This window comes from Rana temporaria, chromosome 5 (genome assembly GCF_905171775.1).
Source record: "Rana temporaria chromosome 5, aRanTem1.1, whole genome shotgun sequence".
Lineage (NCBI taxonomy): Eukaryota > Metazoa > Chordata > Amphibia > Anura > Ranidae > Rana > Rana temporaria.
The window spans coordinates 99435610-99456490 of NC_053493.1; the positions used below are offsets into that span (position 1 = coordinate 99435610).

General features: G+C 38.5%; 1 protein-coding gene across 2 annotated transcripts in view; it reads left to right on the top strand.

Annotated features, from left to right (window-relative positions):
* The window catches only part of CREB5 (cAMP responsive element binding protein 5), a 415389-nt gene that overhangs the window by 317616 nt on the left and 76892 nt on the right, over nucleotides 1-20881 (top strand). For both annotated transcript variants that reach the window (XM_040352926.1, XM_040352928.1), the window contains exon 6: nucleotides 2064-2174. In XM_040352926.1, the coding sequence (XP_040208860.1) occupies nucleotides 2064-2174 (111 nt within the window). The remainder of the gene's footprint in view (nucleotides 1-2063; nucleotides 2175-20881) is intronic.

The window sequence follows — 20881 nt, forward strand, 5'->3', positions numbered from 1 at the left end:
CCACCATGTTGTTTCTGACATTATTGGGAGGCTTGCTGGCTCTTTTGGATTAGGAGTGGGCCTTCCAATGACTCGCAACTAGGCCCACCCCTCACCTCTACTGTGAATGAAACAGTATGTCTTCCAGTGATATGAGGCGGCACCAAATCCTTTATCTGAACAAAAGGGTAAAAAAAATTGAGTAGAGGAGGGGTGGACAGGAGGCACTTTCGATTTATGGGTGAAGAGCCGCTGTAAAACTGAGCATATAAATGGCTCCTCTTCAAGCTAGACTATATCCAAAGCCCTTAGTACAAACCTGGGTTGAGGAAAGAGTAGTCAGGTGCTGGAGAACATTTAGATTGTCTATAATTACATTTTGGTATACAGGGGGTGGTTTACGCTAGTGCAGCGTTTCCCAAACGTTGGCTAATCATGTACTACCTTATCTTAAAAGCTGCCACTAAATTGTTCTGTCCAGAAACTCATCCACAAATAATAATGGTTTCTGTCTGCTCTAATTTTTTGTTTCTGGTTAAAGTTTAGCAGGTAGGTTGACCTGTTTAAAAAGACCCTTGACCCCGCAGCAGCAACCATGTCAAGTCTTCTTGTTAAAAGCAGCAGTACTTCCTTTAGTGGCTACCAGTAGTAACTGACACTAGAGAAGGCAACTATACAAAGAATGGAGTACGCTATCCCAGACTTTTGGAAAATTACATACTAATAGATTCTAAGTTCTTACATGGTAAAAGCATAGATGCAATATACATTAAAGTGCACCTGTACAGAAATATAAAATTAAACACAAGTATTAGTGGGACAATCTATAGCCAGGTGCTGCGCTCCCCTTAATTTTACTTCATTTTTATTGCACAACCAACACTGTATCCTGGCCTAGGTCAACAAGGCCCAGGCCTAGGGCAGCACTTTGCAGGGGGGCAGCACAGAAAGTGTCCCTGCTGGCTTGTGCTACACTGTTGGTGTAACGCAAGCTGTTTCTAATTTTGACTGTCCTATCATCCTGGACCACAAACCTTCCTCACTGTGCTATATGTTTTCTGCTGCACCATTGGCATGGTTATATCTTCTTAGTCCTCTCCATAAATTTATCAGAAATTTGTGCTTGAAGTAGAACTATAGGCAACACTTTTTTTCATTTTGAATAACGTAAGGGAGGGTTATAGCCCCTGTTAGTTTATTTTTTTTACCATTCCTGTCCCATTGCAGAGATTTCCCTTCACTTGCTGCCCCATAGCTAAACAGGAAGTTATAGGAAATCTATGCAAATTAAGGGAATCCATTCCCCCCACCCAGGCATTGAGAACTAGTGTCCCTACTCGAAAATGTCAGGGTGGGTCTTAAACAGAAAGGGGCGTGGTCTTGACAGGAAGGGGGTGGGTCATATTTAAATAAGGGGGTGCACGAGTTTAGTTAGGCCTAGGGCAGCACAAAACCTAAATACACCACTGTTCACAACACTTGTTATGGCTGTGGTGATAATCATGAAGGGGTTGCAAATAGAGCAGTATGATAGAAGTACTGAAAAGAGAATGCAGCATGCTTGAATCCACCCTGGATAAACAATGTCCAATTTTTACATCCTTATAGACCCATTACACTTTTTCAACTTTGTAATCTCTTTAGTGTTTACAGTTTTTTTACCCATTTTAGCTTCCTTCTCCTAAATATGTTATCTGTTAAATCTCATTTTTAAACCCTCTTTCTAAGTTCCTGTTCTAAACAAGAAATGGGAAACAAAAGATTTTGTGTACTGAAACTCCCTGGTGCACACTGGCTAACATACTGTACATTATCAGGCTCTTCAAAGGAAGTACAAGTATAATTACTTTGTGACATCTGCTTTTTCTTGCAGAGCCAAATACCTAAGATTTGGCAGGCAATACTCTAATTTCAGACTATGCAAAGGAGACTGCCTTCCTAAAATGCAATATGCACTTTTTTTATGTTTTTACATTTAAAAAGGAGGTAAATAACCTTTCTTAAATAAAAGACTGTGTACCTCATACTGTTTTAAGATGGATTCCGTGGGTGTCATGTCACAGTTTTTCTCATATCCCACACAGATGGAAAGACAGATGTCAATGAACTCCAATATCATGGGGATGCAGGGTCCCAACCTAGGCAATCCTTGTTCTTCACCTCAAGTCCCTCCAATGCACTCAGATGCCAAAATGGTAAGAACACACAAAGCTGTTTTCATTCATATAGCTCAAAGTGCAATAAATAAGGAACTGTTGCATCTGTTTACATACTAAATATGCATGCCAAGCTAGATGAGGAATTGTGTCTGCACTGATTGGACCATCATATGACACAGGTCTTTATCCAGACCGCTTTAGCTACAAACCATTTACTCAAGCATAAGCTATTAAAGTTTGTAGCTATTAAAATGTTTCTTGTAACTGTGGTAAAAGGGTTTAGCAATTAAGATTTTTTTTTTATTATTATTATTATTTCCACAAAATCTTTATTTCACAAATAAATTATATAATGCATGGTGTACCCGTGACTCAAGCTGTGCAAAGCATTATGGCTTTTCTAAAGAGAGAGTTCAGAAGAAGCTCTTTCTTTTCAAAACATTAGCTCTGTATAGGAGCCATACAGAGCAGGGTTGGGATAAGTTACTCCTATTTATTATTTTTTTTTTAGCTACTAAAGTAGTTTAAGTGATGTTAAACCCTCAGGGGCAGATCCTCATACATTTGCATGGGCATATGTGAGATACGCTACGCCGCTGTAACTTGCTTTGCAAATGTTTGAATCCTGAAAGAATTTGCGCCGTAAGTTAAGGCGGCATAGTGTATTTCTCGCAGCGTAAGGGCGCGGAATTCAAATGCGGCGAGTAGGGGACGTGTTTCATTTAAATGAAGCGTGTCCCCGCGCCAAACGAACTGCGCATGCCCCGTCCGTAAAAATTCCCAGGGTGCATTGCTTCAAATGACGCCGCAAGGACGTCATTGTTTTCGTTGTGAACGTAAATGGCGTCCAGCCCCATTCACGGACGACTTACGCAAACGACGTAACATTTTCTAAATTATACGCGGGAACGACGGCCATAGTTAACATTGAGTACGCCACCAGATAGCAGCTTTAACTAAATGCCGGAAAAAGCCGAACAGAAACGACGAAAAAGAATGCAACGGCCGCTCGTACGTTCGTGGATCGTCGGAAAAAACGAATTTGCATACTCGACGAGGATTACGACGTGAACGCCACCCAGGGGCCGCGGGAAAATTGCATCTTAGATGCCGTTGTATCTTGTTTGGTGGATACCAAAACAAAGATACAACGCGCAAAATGTGAAATTACGCGGCGTATCAACAGATACGCCGGCGTAATTTCTTTGAGGATATGCCCCTCAGTTTTTAAGTACTCTCAGAAGTTGAGTTAATTACTGAGTATGCAGCCTTTTAATCTTTTAATACTTGCCTATGTTCAAGTTTAAGCTGATGCTATGGTCACTACCCCAAGTTTCCCGTTTCAGGGTGGCACCTTTCCTTTGCAAAAGCCTATGTAGCGACTCTTGCAAGCAAGCATTGGGACTGTGTTTTACTACACTGTGTGTATCAATAGAAATACATAGCCCTGTAGCATAGGATGGCAAGGCACTCCCCTGCTCCTTCTTTCCTCTCCCTCTCCCCCTCCCTTCCCCATCTAATCGACTGGAGACAGCACTGTCCACTGTTAATACTTTCCTGTAAAAAATGGATGTTCAGGAAGAAAAAAAAGCAGGAGATAGCAGAATATAAAGCTGCAAGTACTGGAGTAAAACTACAAGTGCTGGGGTAATCATTTTAAAACACTATATACAGTACTGTATATTGATGTGCAGTGCTAATGTTTGTAGTCCTAGTTGCAGTGCTAGTTCTCCCAGGAATAGACTTACACCATGTTGAGCATATTTTAGTCTAGCCCTTATCTCACATGAGTCCTTACAACAATTTTTCCTTTCCATCCCTTCCATGAATCTGTGAGTATATGTTACAAGGGACCATGATAACGCTGAAAGCGGTTGTAAATGTTTAAAAAAAAAAACCTCTCCCTGCAAAGTTAAAGCATAATCTGCTAGTATGCATTGCAACGCCTTCCAGCAGTTCACTGTCACCGCTGCAGAGGAGTCAACCTTCCATCTGGTCTTCCTTCCAGGTTTGTGGTCTGTCGCTGCCTGAATGGCTGAGCCATGATGGCATCCCATCCATGTATGCCCGTGAAAGTCACAGCAGCAGTACAGAGCTCTGAAGGAATGGCGCAGGTATACCATTCCTTCAGAGCACATGCACTGGTGACATCACTGGCCGCTGCTTACTAGAATATCTCCTAAATAGTGCATGTTTAGGAGATATTCATTAAACCTAAGATAAGCTTTATTATAAGCTTTCCTGTAGGTAAAACTCTAAATTGAGAGTTTACTACCACTTTTAAGGGGATCGCAAGAGAGCACAGTAAAGTCACTGGATACAATACCCAAACTCTACTGCTTCATTTGCAAGTCTGCAGCTAATTGTTTCTGTTTTCTGTTATCCTCCTACTTATTGTTAATTTTTGTTTGATTTATTTCAATTACTGGGTCCCACCTCTTTAACTGCTTTGGAAGTGGACTTCAGGATCTATAAATGTTGTGATTTTAATTCACATTTTAGTATGCTATGACTAGGACCGTCATGTCTGAAATGCGATAGCTTTATACACTATGTATTTTGAATGTAGCTAATTAAGATCAGAATTTTGGAGTGCACTGAGTTGCGGGCTAATATTCATTACTAAGCAGTGCAAGTACTCAAATTTGAGTTAAGCTGGCCATAGACAACATTACTGCTGAATCAGCCAAATTCAACTATGGGTGGCCTTGTTGACACCCCCTGGCTGAAGAGACTTTGCGTGGAAATTGTCGGCTGCAGTGACTGCATCCTATCAGATGAAGTCGCTGTTCTGGTATTCACAGCTGTGGGCACTGTCTAAAATACAATAGCTGGCAGGGGAGATTTATCCATCCACATTGGAGAAGCCTATGTATAGAAGCATATGCATTAGTATCAGCCTCTTGCCATCCTTGTTTAACAGGTTCAACTATTTGGTTGTGCTGCAGCACAATGAGCTTTCTACAAAGAAGAGTATGATAATAGAGACAATTTCATCAGTGTTTTTTTTACTGTCCAGACACAGTAAAGTGGGGTAAAGACCTGTAAGTGTTACGGAACTGTAGCAGAGTAAATTCAGTTTTTCCCTTGCCAAATAGGGTTGTGTAGTATGGTAAAGCTGTGTAAATCTCAGAGCTGGATTAAAAAAAAAAATACAAAATATTTGGTACGTTAAAAAAGTCCCATTTTCTGTATTCCAACTGTGTGTTTAGCTTTTTGCCTGGAATTTAGCTTTAGTTTGTGCAGATGGTATAGAATGCTCCAAACCTCTGCCTATTGTTTGCTGCCTGTGAGAGCCTTTAGATATTGGCTTCCTTCTCAGGTCAACAGTGACCTTAAATGTAAGCAATATTAGAGTAATAAGTTATAGGATTAGTTGCTAAAAAAGTACATTGTGTGCCCTCATTCCTGCTGGGTCCAAGACAAATGCCAATTTTGCACATTGCCCTTGGCAACTTGGAAATAACACCTTTTTTTACATCCAATCTCTATAGGCTGTGGTCCACTCCAGTTATTGCTACATATCACATACACTCTCCTAAAAGTTCAACAGCAGGAAATTGTAGCTTCTTAAGCATGAGTTGGGTTGGGATAGACTTTGAAAAAAGTATTAAAATACCAAAAATATAACTGAAAATGGATATGTGAAAAATCACATCGCATTTGATTTTAATTTTGAGAATTGAAATTGTTTTGTTTTGAGGTAGCTGGGAGTAGTGATTTAGAGTAAACCAAGTAGTTTGTTTCCATGGCTGTATTTGTATACTGAGGAATTGTTGAAAGGTTGTCAGCAGTAATCAGCGCACGGCAAGGAGTTTGGAACGTAAAAGCACATGCCTTTTGTGTAGAGCGCACAACTGTAACTTCATGGGAAAGATGTCATAACCAGATGTGCATAATATTTGTAAAATTCTATTCAGCATTGGCCAGAGAGAAATATTTTTGTATTGTCATAGAAATCAAATGTCTACAACAGATGTGGTAGTCCAATTGATAAATGAGCATTTTAGTAATGACAATAATTGTAGTAATTACATAAAAAGACATTTAAGGTTGTGTTTAAAAAAAGTATCTATATATAGCCATGTTACCTTATTTAATCGATTCAATTATAGCTGACCATTTGAAAAACACAAATCTTTAAGAAACGTTGCAATGTATTAAAAATATATATATATATATATATTTTGAATAACTATCATTCTTAAAAATTATCGGAGGCCTGTACCTCTTAAACCAAAATATCCTATGGCTATAACCAGCCAAACCAAGGCTGGACAGTCTTGAATTGAACCTGTGGTCAAGATATGGACATCTAAGTATTGACATATTTATTTTACTAAGCAGTAAATGCTAAAAAAAAAAATCTCTTGATGGCCTCTAAAGCTGCAAACATTGTGGAGCAATTCATTCTCACAGTTCAAAGCACAAACACTGTTCTTCAAATCCTTATCACAACATCTTGGCATACTCTGCTCCCTTTCTCAGTGCACCTCCTCTGTGTTTATATTAGAGATTGGAAAGCTACTGTTGGCAGAGGAACAGAGTGAAATGTGATGATGTTCATATTATACAGACACCAGGGACTGTTTCTTTGCTGATATCTGGGCATGGGGGTTGGAGAAGCGATGTGCTTTTTTCCTTTCCATTTTTTATTCCAACTAATTATGGTTGTATTCTAAGTGGAATAATAATTTGTAATTTTATCAATGTATCTTTTATAATATCGTTGTGTCATCAACAGTATGTGAATGAAAATCTTTTTTTACACTTACAGTATGTAATGTTCTTATTCCTGATAGTCTGTTGCACCTAAACAAATCCAACTTTTGGTGTATATATTGTTTAATAGGGATGTGGTGCATGGTATATAGGAACAGAGTGAGCAAAAATGCTGAGAGAAGGATTGATTGAGGATGAATTGCTTGGCAGTGCATGCAGCTGCAGAGGTTCCTGAGGGTGTATTATTACTTATTATTTACTTACTGCTTGTTCAATATATATATATAAATATTTAAATGTCCATAACCTTGTCACAGGTTCAGTTTAAGGACATGAAACTAAGGATCTGTAAAATGCCAAAGCAAGGGATAAAATAAGCAAATCATTTTATTTTTATATAGACTTGAAAGTGTTGTAGGCTGTCACTACATACTGACAGCAGATACTAAAATTATATTTTTCTAAGTAGAAGGGTTATGCACCTCACATTTATGTCTGTCAAAGGCTGGCCAGATGTAGTAGAACTACCAGAGGCTGACTGGTTTGGTACAACAGTCTCAGCCCATGTATTGCCTTATTAAAATTGTTAGTGTTGTGGGTCATATACATTAGTTCATCTGCACTTAAAGCCACTTTTGTGAAGCAGTGATCTTTCTGTCTTTTTTTTGCATACGCACCCTCCTAAATGACAAAACTTATGCCTGATAATATGTCATTCAGGCAGCAGGTACTGTATTGTGGTATTGGGGCATTAATGCCTTTTTTCGTGCATATTTTAGTATACTTCTCTAAAGATGTTTCCTTTATAGCCCTGGTACAAATAACACCGGTAGCCAAAGGCAAGACTTGACAATGTGTCTGAGATGTCTGAGACAGGATGTCCAACACGTGCCACATTATCATTATCAAATACCATCCCTTATACAGCTTGTGAATACAAAATAGATAAGAGGATCATTAAAATAAATGTGCTTGGATAAACACGACGGCGGATGATTAAAGTAATCAGCAATATGTTGCCCCGTATACCATGCCATGTGCTTCTTTCAATTCCTCTCGTTCTTATTTATAACCTCTACACATTACTGCTTGGATTTTCCAGGTCTTATAATGAACATTAATTGATTAGCTGGATCCAAGAGCAGTTTTAGCACTAGTAAGTAGTATCCCAGTGGATACGCAGCTAAATACTTTATGAAGTAATTAGTATGGCAATGCCTTTTGAAATGAGTCTTTTCAGTAAAGAACTCCCAGTGGAGCATGTTATTGGTTTATGGGCATATTTTTTCAGGAGCAACAAAATTGGGCGGTGATAAGCTGAATGCTCATATCAGAGGATGATGTTTTCTAAATGTGTGTCTACAACTACACTACATTTGCAAAAAAAATGTATCAGACAGGTTCTCACTCTTTAGTTAATGAATATGTTAAAAAGGATCATCAAAAAAACAACAATGCACTTATAATGGCCACTGCTAGTCTTTAAAATCTTTTCTATTTTGTGTTGGCAGTCCTTGATTCTGATAGCTCCCCCCATGCTATATGAGCTGTTTTAGCCAAAAGAGAGACCCGGTTTTAAGGCTGAAAATATTTCTTTGTGGCCAGTACCCCACTTCCTGACATATTTAAGGGGCTCTGGTACCACAGGGTTACTTGTAAACTCACCCCGCACATTCTGACACAATTCTGACACTTCTCTCCTACATGTAATAATTCAAATTTTTTTGCTAGAAAATTACTCAGAAGCCCCAAAGATTATATATATTGTTTTAGCAGACACCCTAGGGAATAAAATGGTGCAACTTTTTATGTTACACAGTATTTGCGCAGCAATTCTTCAATCATGAATATAAAAAAAAACTACAGATAACCAGATTTTATTGTATAATGTGAAAGATGATGCTATACCAACTAGATAGATACCTAACATGTCACGCTTTAAAATTGCGCACACTCGTGGAATGGCTTCAAACTTCAGTACTTACAAATCTTCATATGTGATGCTTACATTTTTTTACAGGTTACATGTTTAGAGTTACAGAGGAGGTCCAGTGCTAGAATTATTGCTCGTGTTCTAACAATTGCAGCGTATGTAACCTGTGTGTATCTGGCTCTTATACTAGCCAGTGCTTCACCATCCACTGACCTCACCGCACGCTCCTGGGGACAGGTACTCTTTATGGAGAGATCTGGGGTCTATAAGACTCCAAATCCCTCCTTTGCACTTAAAAGTATTCAAAACGGCGAAATCTGCGGACTGTCGGCTGGTCACTCTGGTCTCACGGTGAGACGTGAGAGCCGCAAAGGTGATGGGTGGGAGGGGGACGTCACCCTTTGGCTCAAAAAAAAGTACCGGCGTGATGCCTACAGCAAGGGCTATAACCCCTTAAAGCCAAGAACACATATTTGCGTAGGTCAGCGTGAAGGGGTTAAGCCGCCAATGCGATCAGGGAAATGCATAAGAAACGTTAGAGAACAATATCAAAATAGGGTCATGGTCAGACCAAGGGGTTGAGACAATTTTAGCCAATATCAACGTAGGGAGTAATCTCAAGGCCAAAAAGTCAATCTTACCATATTGAGAGTGTGCCGTGGAGAAATTAGTGCAATCCCTGCACGTGGGGTTGGCATTTACTAAAAAATTCTGAAAGAGCAGGGTTGGAAGCTTGCGTCTACATTTGCTGGGGACCTATATATGGCAGAGTGGGATTTATCAAAAATATGATGTAAGGCAAGGTTAGAATTACCCGCCATTTTCCACTTTAAATAAAAACAAATCTGTTTCATTTCACATTTTTATTCTTCATGAGGGACCACCTATGCAGCTGTGCAGCAGCTTCTATCACTTCTAATAGTGATCTATTGCTGCCTAAAATCAACCTGCTGCAAGGAGATGAGGTCATCATATATAGGGCAAGCATCATGACATCGCTTGTCACAAGTCACCATACTCCTGATGTAAACAAAACAGCTGTAGAAGCAACAGACCCCCCCCCCCCCAGGAGCTGATTATTTTAAATCCTGGGCTTAGTGCTGGACGCCAGCTGTGCCAAAAAGGGCCCATAGGATCCATCCAGCCACTGTTTTAAAACTGTGATGGGAAGAATAGCAACGATTCCAGTGCTATGTTAAAATAGTGGCTGGGACTCAAGTGGGTAATCTACAGGCCATGGAATTATTTTAAGTATAAAAATGTATTAGAGTTATTTTAATTTTGAAATGTTGCATTATAAAAACTTTGGTCACTTTCTACCACTCTCTTCTACAGCTAAAATCCAATGCCTGTCACCTTCTTCAGCTCAAATATCACCCTTAGTTTATTTTCCTGCCCACTCACTACCCATTTTATTGTGAAGATGCCTCTCCCTGTCTGGCCAACTTCAGTGGGCAATTGAGACCTTCAGCATGCTGAAGTTTGACAGGTCTGGAGTAGTTAAACAAATCATTGATTTTAGATAGATAAAAAGGTAAATTGAGTAAATGTATTTTTTGAACATTAGTCTGGAGTATTTTTTGAATGAATTAATTCTTTGTTCCATGTTGCAGATATAGCCACAATGTGGAGATGTGACTAGTTTTTATCATATGTCTGCATTGCAGCTGGCACTGACGAATTGACTTTATGTGGCATACTGCCATGGCAGTATTTTAAATATATGTACATGCTGAATTAAAATGTACTCTTTATGGCTCTGCTCTCTTCAAGATTTATAGCCAGTGTCACCTTCTGCCGGACCAGCCTCTTAGATGACCTTTGCAGTCAGCCCCATGTTCCAGAGTCAAAGCCGCATGGAACAGCCATAACTGGAAAATTCTCTTCAGTGACCAGACCAACATCCTCCTTGTACATGTTGCACCTCCTAAATTGCATTGGGTTTCCACTTCAGCATGATACTGTGCTTTCATAACAGTCAATTCGAATAGAAAGACCTTCTGCTGAGTAAAAGCAGAAGCATATCCAGTCTGCTTTGGTATTTGTGTCTGGCCAACGAATCAGCTTCAAGCTAAGACCTAGAAATGAATGAGACTCACTTCACACATCATCACTTTGCTCTGTAGCTGCTCATTAATTATACTTCATAATATGACGACTTTTGACTTGGATATATCGAAAGAAAACACATTAGCAGCGTAGTTTTCCCATTTCACATGTTTTTGTGTGGGTGTGACGTGTATGTATGTAACATGTTGTTTGTTCTTTTTATGATAAGCAGACAGAGGTTCATTTTTTATGGAATTGAAAAGTCATTCTAGGCACCAGATTTGAAAAAAAAAAAAATTGAAATATACATTCTTTGTGATAACACACCTGCTACACAATGAACGTATATGAACTACCAGCAATATTTTTTCAATGTCACTAGTGCTGTCTTTGTAATTAGAAACAAGTCTGTATGTGATGACAGCTCTAGAACACAAATAGGGCCATTAATTCATATATGACATGGTTAGGTAAACAGAGCAGTCACAGAAATATATAACACTTTTGGGATCACCTATCTGGGGAGTAATGTTTGCTCTTTTCAAAAATACACACTTTTGGTAACTATTCACATCCCAAACAATGAAAACATTCATTTGTGCTTATCAATTACTGTACACATTTTAGAAAAAAAATACTTTCACAAGTAAATACTTTCACAATACTTTCACAAGTAAATACTTTACTTTCACAAGTAAACATGAAGCTAGGAAATTATCATTTTCAGTTTCAGTTGCTTGTTTTATCCCACTTTGTGTTCACCAATACAGTTGTTTGTTCAGTGTGCTGTTTTTTTTTAAATCTAAGGAATTAATGAGAGAAACAGGCTCCCATAGCTGACCTCTTCTTCCATAAAATGCTAGGTTATTAAGCTGATCCAATGGCTTTAGTAATTTTAGTCCAAAACATTTATGTTGAAAGGGTCAGGCTTTTATTTGACTTTCTGGATTTGCCTGCTTCTTCTAGGCCATTCCCAACAGAATTTGTACCACCGTTCTCACTAGTCACTAACCCCCAAAGAATCTCAACATCTAATGCACTTACCCAACTCACACACTCACTATTGGGTCAATTTGGGAGGGAGCCAATTATTTTGACAGTATATAGTTAGATTGTGGGAGCTAATGAAGTAACTAGAGAAAAACCCCATCATGCATGGGGAGGATATTCAAATTTACACTCTTAAGACCCTGGACCAAGCCCTGCAGGTCAGTAGTGCCAAATGCTTAGCCACCATGCTGTTGAAACTTGACTTTATGTACTAGAAAAAACATATATATTTGCATTCTCTCTGAAGCAAATAGCAGCAATTTTTGTAGGTTTCCATCTTGTAAAGCATTAAAGACACTCAGATTGCATTACCCTTTAGTAGATCCAAACCCAATCACTAAATTCCCATTTAGCTTCATCATGTTAATGTAATTTCAAATGTTGATCAAAATTTCAAAATCTTCAATTCTCCTTCAAATAATATCTGGTGATCCTCTCATAAAAGTGTTTCTTTAGGCACTTCCTGTTATGGAATGACACCTATTGGGCAGGCATAGTCCACTGTTGGCACTATCAGGACAGACATTGTTCATTGTTGCTGCTACTAGGAAGCATGTACAAAGCAATAATGTTCAGCCAACACAGGAGGGAGTGCACGTAGACAGGAGACGACAGGAGGCAGACTGAGAGGACTGGCTATAAGAGGATGGAGGAGATTGGCAGCGCTGAGATACAAAAAGATTAAAACAGTATTCTGTTAAAAAATGTTACTTCTTTCATTGTTCAATATTGATATTGAGTTTGACAATTTATAAGTCACTTGAATAACAGAAAGCAGTAATAAGTAGCCCAAACAGAGGAGTCACAAAACAGTAAGACAACAAGATTAATGACAATCTGGTAATAAGCAATTAAGTGGGAAGTTTGCTTCAAGAACCACTGAAACCTGGACCAACTGTACAAGCAGAGTAGTTTAAAGGTAAACAGTAAGGTACGGAGCGATACATACATATTATGTACATTTTAGAGAGAGCAATGGCTGTTCAGGCGTGGAATATAATGAGATCCATCAATGAGATAGTAGGGAACATTGTAAGCTCTAACAAGCAGGGCCATCTGATTCCTCCTGTATTTTATTATATAGTAACTGTAACATCTGCCCTCATGTTGTAAAGCACTGCACAAACTGTTGACACTATATAAATCCTGTATAATAACAATAATAACAGGGGAAGAAAACAGAGGAGGAGAGTATGGGGCTTCCCAGGGGGTCTGCTGAAACCTGGCACAGAATAAAAGGCATCCAATTAGGTCAAGGAATTGGTTATTAAGCAGGGCTCAAGTCCTCCGGGAACGCGTGGGAACCCTGCACTTTTTTCACAGCAGGAACGCAGTTCTGTTTGCAGGACTAGAGCAGCCGAGAGCAGCCGGGCCGCCCGAGCCAATCCTTCACTAAGCAGTGATGCCCAGCTCGAGTCACTGTCAGGGGCAGGCGAACCTTAGTATTTTACTGGCCGCTTCCTGTATATGGATTCATCAGGTAGTGTATTCCGTCACGTCCTCAATGCCGCAATGTCTCCTGGGAGCTTTTGTCAGTGTTCCCAGGAGACATTGCGGAGTCATTGAAATATGGGGGAAGAAAATTATCCACCCAGGGTTACCAAGACCTAGTGTATGTTATGACTCTTGTATGACAGCATTGATTTTAGTGTAATCATGGCTTGATGCATTCTGTTCTTAGTCTCTGTTATGTTAAGAGATGGAGACTTCAGGAGTTCCTGTCGGGGCCCGCTGGCCTAGGGGTGGAGGTATGCCCTAACACATTGGTCTAGAGCTATAATGAGGTGTGGACCTATGCTGGGGTTACCGGGATGGCATTGCAATCGAACGTGATTATTGTTTTTTTTTTGTTTTTTTACCACTCCCTATCCCCTTTCCTGTGCTTCCCCAGTTATGCTGGTTTTTGTTCTGCTTCAACTCAAATGTTCTGATTTTTCATGTTTTACAAACAAAATATAAAAATGGAAAAATAAAGATTATACAAAAGAGATGGAGACTTCCAAGCTTTTTCAGTAGTCTGTTTTGTGGCCATAGTCACTAGTAGAAACAGCTTGAGTCAAGTTTGGGGGGTGTAAATTCAGAAGTGCTAAATAGGGGCCGGGTACAGCGGAGCAGTGGAGGGTGGAGATGTGGTGGAAAATGTATGCCCAGAAGCGGCACGTAGCAGGGTATGACCAAAGACATGTGGACGTGTACCTAGACCTCCGCAACCAGGGAAACAATCTGGCAAGTAAAACAGGACAAATTTAGATATTCTAGCAGGGACCAGGTACCAGGGAGTTAAAGCTTTATAGATTGTTTATAAGACACTAATATTTTGTAAAGAAGATTTGGTTGCATTCCACATAACAAATAACATTCAATAGTAGGGGGCTCAGTGATCATTTGGACGTATATGTAGGGGGATTGGAATCAGATCTGCCCAGGAGTTGCAGATATAGACAAAATATAAGACTCAGAGAATGGGGGTCACAAAGACATATCTGTTCAAAATGGGTCATATGGTCTAGAGAGACTGACCCAATTAAGTGGATATAAAAAGACTACAGTCCCCTTTTATGACTGACTTGCTACCTCTGCTGAAAACCTATTTCAAGCATCAACTATTCTTTACATGAAATAATACTTACTAAGATTAGTTGTGAACTTTCTGATAATTTGAAGTTATGTCCCTGTTTTCTTATCTTGGCTTCATACTGAAAATTCTGCCTTAAACCTAAACCTTATTCACACTTGTAATGTAGGGAGTCAGTCATGTTACCCCTTTCCCTTCTTTCCTCAAGCCTGTACAAATTGAGTTCCCGCAGTATTTGCTGATATGTTTTATCCCTCAAATCTTTGACAATTTGGTTGTTTGCCTCTAGACTCTATCTTAGTAATATATTTTTGTACTTGAGGTCACTAGGTCACTAGAACTAGATACAGTATTCTAAATGATGCCTAACTAAAGATTTGTATATGTGAATTAGGGCATCCTTACTCCTGCTGGTGATCCCTCTAGTTATGAGCCCCAGAATTGTATTTGTCTATCCCACTGCCTAGTCCTACTGCTTGCTTATTCTGCAAAAATTTGAAATGGGCAGCCCAAATATTTTTTTATCTTTAGTTTTGGCCTACACTGTTCATCTAATATTTATGCTGTCAAAGGACTCTTTTTCCCTAAATGCATTAAAAAATGCAGAACTGCAGTTTCCACTGCTTTGACTGATCTTTCAGTAATATAATTTATGAACAGAATAAATACAATAGGCTCTAGAACAAAGTTTTGTGGTACACTAGTAGTGACTGGTCTCTGTTTTGAAAGAACCCATTACAACCACACTCTGATATCTATACTTAAGCCAATTGCATATCCACCTAAAAACTCTAGGGTTAAAGGGTCACTAAAGGATTTTTTTTTAGCTACATAGCTTCCTTTACCTTACTGCAGTCCCGGTTTCATGTCCTCATTGTTCGTTTTTTGCTTTGATGTTGCTGTAATTCCTCTCTGTTCTGGACACTTCCTGGTTGTCTGTTTCCTGATAACTACAGTACTGGGAGCTTACTGTGTGTCTAAAACACCTCAGCACCAATCCAGTTTCGTTTTACAAACCATCACTGCCCTCTATTGGCTCTCTGGCTCTGTACATCAGAGAGACATGAAACAACAGCAAAAACGAAACTAGAACTACAGGTACATTATATGATTGATTTATTTTTAATAATTTTTAAAAGGAATCAGTTAACTATTATGTCTCTATACCCTGTGTAAACAGTCATTTCAGCAAAAAAAAAAATGATTTCCTTTAGTGACCCTTTAAGTTCTATCTCATACAACTTTTTTATTGGATCATTATGCTGAACTTTATCAAATGTTTTTCAGAAATAAGGATAGGCAATGTTCATCTCATCACCCTGGTCCAAAACATTTGTGATATTGTCAAAAAATCAATGATAGTAGTTCTAGATGCTCTGCACTCAGTAAAGCCATGCTGCTTTGGGTGACTTTGGGTGTGTTTTTAAATGATCCTTCTTTCTTAGGCCTCGTACACACAACCGAACATGTCCGCAGAAACTGGTCCGCGGACCAGTTTCCGCGGACATGTCCGACCGTGTGTACGGCCTAGCGGACAGGTTTCCTGGCCTAGCGGACAGGTTTCCAGCGGACAAAAGTTTCTTAGCATGCTAAAAAACTTGTCCGCTGGAAACCTGTCCGTGGAACATGTCTGATGGTTAGTACGACTCATCGGACATGTACGCTGGTTATGACGTATAACCAGCGGCCCGAAATCCCGCGCATGCGTTGAATTGATTTGACGCATGCGTGGAAGCATTCAACTTCCGTGTTAGAGAACGTCGGTGTCTTCTACGTCACCGCGTTCTCTGTCCGCGGGGATTTTGGTCTGATGGTGTGTACACACATCAGACCAAAAGCTCCCAGCAGACATGTCCGATGAAAACGGTCCGCGGACCGTTTTTTAATCGGACATGTTCGGTCGTGTGTACAAGGCCTCAAGAGTGATTTCCTTAGACTAAGACTTCCTTTCTACCCTTCGTATGCTTGGGTACAACATTAGCTGTCTACCAGTCATTGTTACAATAGATTGAGTAAAATATTAGTTATTTGATCTTCATTGAAGTTAATTGAAGTTCTGTTAGTCACCCAGTTGATAGTTAAGTTCTATTCATGTTATTAGATCGTTATGCTGATTGAACTACGCCCCTGCGTGGGTGAATATTTGTCAAGATGTTATATTTTTTCAATAAAAATTATTGTACCAGAAGTTCTGTTAGAACTCTTGGATGAATACCATCAGAATCCATTGCTTTATTAAGCTTTAAGCTATTCAGTTCATCTATTACCTCTGCCTCTAGAAACTCTGAAAATTCACTTTTACCATTGGAACCAATATGACCCTCCAATTTGTTTTTGTTAGTGTCATTTACATTTGAGAAGGCTGAACAGAAGTAATTGTTTAAATGGTTTGCTACCTCCAGGTCTCACTCGACATAAGTATCACTTAAGTAACAATGTTCCCTGTTATTGTAACCTAATATGCATTACATAATAAAATGCTCAGTGATCACAAACATTAGAGGGGAAGGTCAGCTAGTGAGCGCTTAGGGATACAGTGTTTGTTAGGTTACTAAGGTAATACTCCCCATCACAAGCTGAAGAAGTGCAAAGTGACACTGCCAGAGTTTTCACAAGGTAAACACTTACACGCTACTCAAACACAACCAAGTTGGCCAAGAATGTGAATAAAAATAACTTAAGACATATTTTTTGGCAGATTTTGGAGATAACTCTTTATCTTACATTGGTAGAGCAAATATTCACAGAGCTTCACCTACCAATACAAAATGTAATTTAAGTGATTTAAGCGTAAAATGAACATGTGGACATTTAAAATGGTCTATTAAAGTACATACTTGCTCAATTACTCAAAATAACCCAATATTTTCTTTGAAGTTGAACTGTAGCCAGATTTTGTGGGTGTTTTTAGATACAGATACAGATTTTTTTTTTGTCCCTATTTTGAAGGTTCTGCATTGTGTCTTGGCAATCCTTGTGACCAAAAACACAAATCACCCCTACTCCCTGGACCATAAACAGTAGTAGTACATGAGTACATAAGATATACTTAAGATATAATAATAATATATGAGTACATAAGATATAATCAATTGGTAATTAACATAAGCGATTCTGTTTAAAAAACATTGGAGTTGTTAAATTGTCCAACTACGTATGTATGCACAGCAAGCTGATCTGACTGAACATGTAAAGGTTGGTGAACCAATGTGCATACTCTAGCAGTGCAATGCCCTCAGTAATATGGCTATTGTACAAATCAAGGCAAATGGCAGATTCTTTTGTATATATTTTGACTTGTACAGTTGACAACAGAGATGGTCAAACTAGACTATTCCCCTCCCTTCACAAGATATCTAAATGCAGGAGTTTGCATAAAGTTAAGACAAACTTAGTCTTACTCAGCATTGTAACATTGATGAAGTCTTACATTTTTAAACCCTCCTTTTTACTCCTCTATGATACTGACCCCATATTTATAATGTTTAAATAAAGCATAGCATGTAAAAGAATTGTAAAAAGGTTCAGTCTACTCCAAAATTATATTTCAGTTTCTGATAAAATCCAGAGAGTTGAAGCGCTTGATAGATACTTATAGCTTCCAGAGACTTATTGAGATCTCCCCTTCACTGAGTTTCAGTGTGTGCACACCTACTGTGGCTCTTTTGAGGGCTTCCAACTTTCTCCATAATACAGTTTTTTATTTATTTTATATTAATTAAAATGCAACAGGAAAAGCTGGAAAACACAAATGTAGGCTGGGTAAACCAAAACACCTTAGGAGAGTAAGAACAATCCTGGACAGCCGCACACCATTTAAGGCATCTTTATTAAATCTTCAAAAGCAGATACAATTCAATACAGTCACTTCATGTTTAGCAAGGCAGGGATGCGTTTCACACCATGAATTGGTGTGTAATCATAGCTTTATTCCCTATAACATATCACATACCGTAGGGAGTGTTTTGTGTCATTGTCATGCTGAAAGACCCACCCACTACCCATGTTCAGTGGGATCAAATACTTATTTTACTCACTGAACTGCAACTCAATTTATAACATTTGTATCATGTGTTTTTTCTGGATTTTTGGTTGAAATTCTGTCTCTATCATTTACACCCATGATAAAAAATTATAGACCCTTAATTTCTTTGTAAGTGGGCAAACTTACAAAAGCTGCAGGGGATCAACATCATTATTTCCCCTACTGTATTATATTATCAAAATCATTTCATTAAAGCCAATATTTATCAACCCAAACAATACTCTCAATATAGCAAACAGTATTTTTAAAAAAATTGTAAAAAGTGTAAAATCAGGTCCACTTCAATACTTAATTATTTTGGACATAAACTATTCAGCCCATATATCCAAATGTTTCATTTTTGGAGAATATCTCTGATTCTGTTTGAGCCCCTCCAATGTTCCCCAACAGTGTCTATAGCAAGGAATTTTAGGGAGGTCCTTTTTAATCATTAAATATTTTCTCTCAAACTAACCTGCTAATTCCTAGTGGTTTGGCCCACATACTAAAGGCCAGAAGGGCACTCCAGTGGATTACAAAAGTGGTATTGAACAGAATAAAATTATTTATCTGTTAATTTCTCTGTAACATTCAACCTAAATTCACAGATCTTCCCCATATTAATGCCCATGGTCTTACACACATTACATTTTCTACATGGGTAAAAAACGTTCATATCCAACAAAAATCCTGATTTTTTTTACATGGTAGAGATATGACATTCTTAATCAATCCACGTATTTCTTAGATTAGATGCTGTGCGATAAATAACTGTGGTCTATCTGGAATGAGGGGCCCCAGTATTCTATCTTTCTTCAAAATTTCTATTTTCTTTTTAACTTCCAATTTTCTAATCTCACTCACAAGAAAATTCCTAATGACCTCATAACCCAAATTTTCCAACTCTCTTCATTATAAGTGCTGATTGGGCTACATAATCTTCCAGCCTTGAACAATTTCTCATTATCCTAATGAATTGTCCCTTAGGGATATTTTCCACCCAGCTAGGATGGTGTCAACTAGTGACTGGGATATATCCATTATGGTCCCCTCACTTACAAATACATTTAAATCCAAAAAGTTTATCGTTTTGGTTATCAACAGTTTTGGAAAAAGCAATTCTGTATGCATTATTATCATTTCAAGAAACAAAACTTTTAATAGAAATTCCATACTGCCATCTCAAACTACTAGGATATCATGAATGAATCTTTTCCAAGTTCGCAGTCCTTCCCATTCTTTTTAAAAGATACCCTCATACTTTTCATTTGTCATGAACAGGTTGGCTAAACGGGGGAAGATCTAGGCCCCATAGCAACACCTTTCTTTTAAAAATAATAATGTCCACTATACCAAAAATAGTTCCTTGTCATACCAAACTCAAGGGCCTGTAGAATTAATTTTCTTTGTATGCTTTTCAAGTCACTACATCTCCTTAGAGCCCATTTTACTGCCTTAATTCCATCATGGTGTTTGACTTTGGTATATAGTGATGTAACATCTATAGTGGTGAGTATAACATTCACCCCTACTTCCATACCTTCCAGAATTCTTACTACAATCTGGTATCTCTTATAAAGGCTTGCATTTGTGTCACTATAGGTTTAAGATGGAAATCCTAATATTTCCCCAATTAGCATAGACGGAATCGATTCCACTAACTGTAGGCTTTCCTGGAGGTTTGGATAGACTTTTATTAACTTTTGTCAGATGATAAACCATGGATATCTTTCAGACAGATATAACTAAATAGCTTGCTTCACTAATATGTTGAGTTCTTTCTTAGATTTCACTGAGAGGGTTCCCCTTTAGTATTAGCAACCCCTAATATCCTAGCCATCACTTCATAATAATTTTTATCTAATAAGACCACTCCTCCATCCTGAAGGAGGGAGAATGATGTCATTCTTATTTTCCATTTTTGCTATCCCTTTTGATTATGCAATCCATATCCTTAATTATCCATAAATCCCGTAATTCTCCATTGACCATTTGTTTGAAAACCTCCACATTATGATTGGAGACAATCATAATGACTTATCACTGAGGCCACTATGAATACTTCCTTGCCCTAAACACGGTTGATTAGCTTTCTGTGTGGGACCTGGTAGCGTGGCATAATATTTTTTGATGTTTAGATTTCTCACAAATGCATTAACAATTAACATCAGTATAAGCCTGAAATGTGTTCAATTTAGACTTAGGGGCAAACTTTAATCCCATGTCTAGTACTTTTATTTATTCCTTTGTCAGACAAACTGAATTTAAATTGTATGTGCCCTCCTCCTTTTTCAGTTTCTTTCTCTGCCCACCTCTGCATCTCTTGCTTGTTCTCTCTCTTGTTTTCTCTGCCAAAGTTCCTTTCTCAGTCTCCTATCCACTTGGGGTCG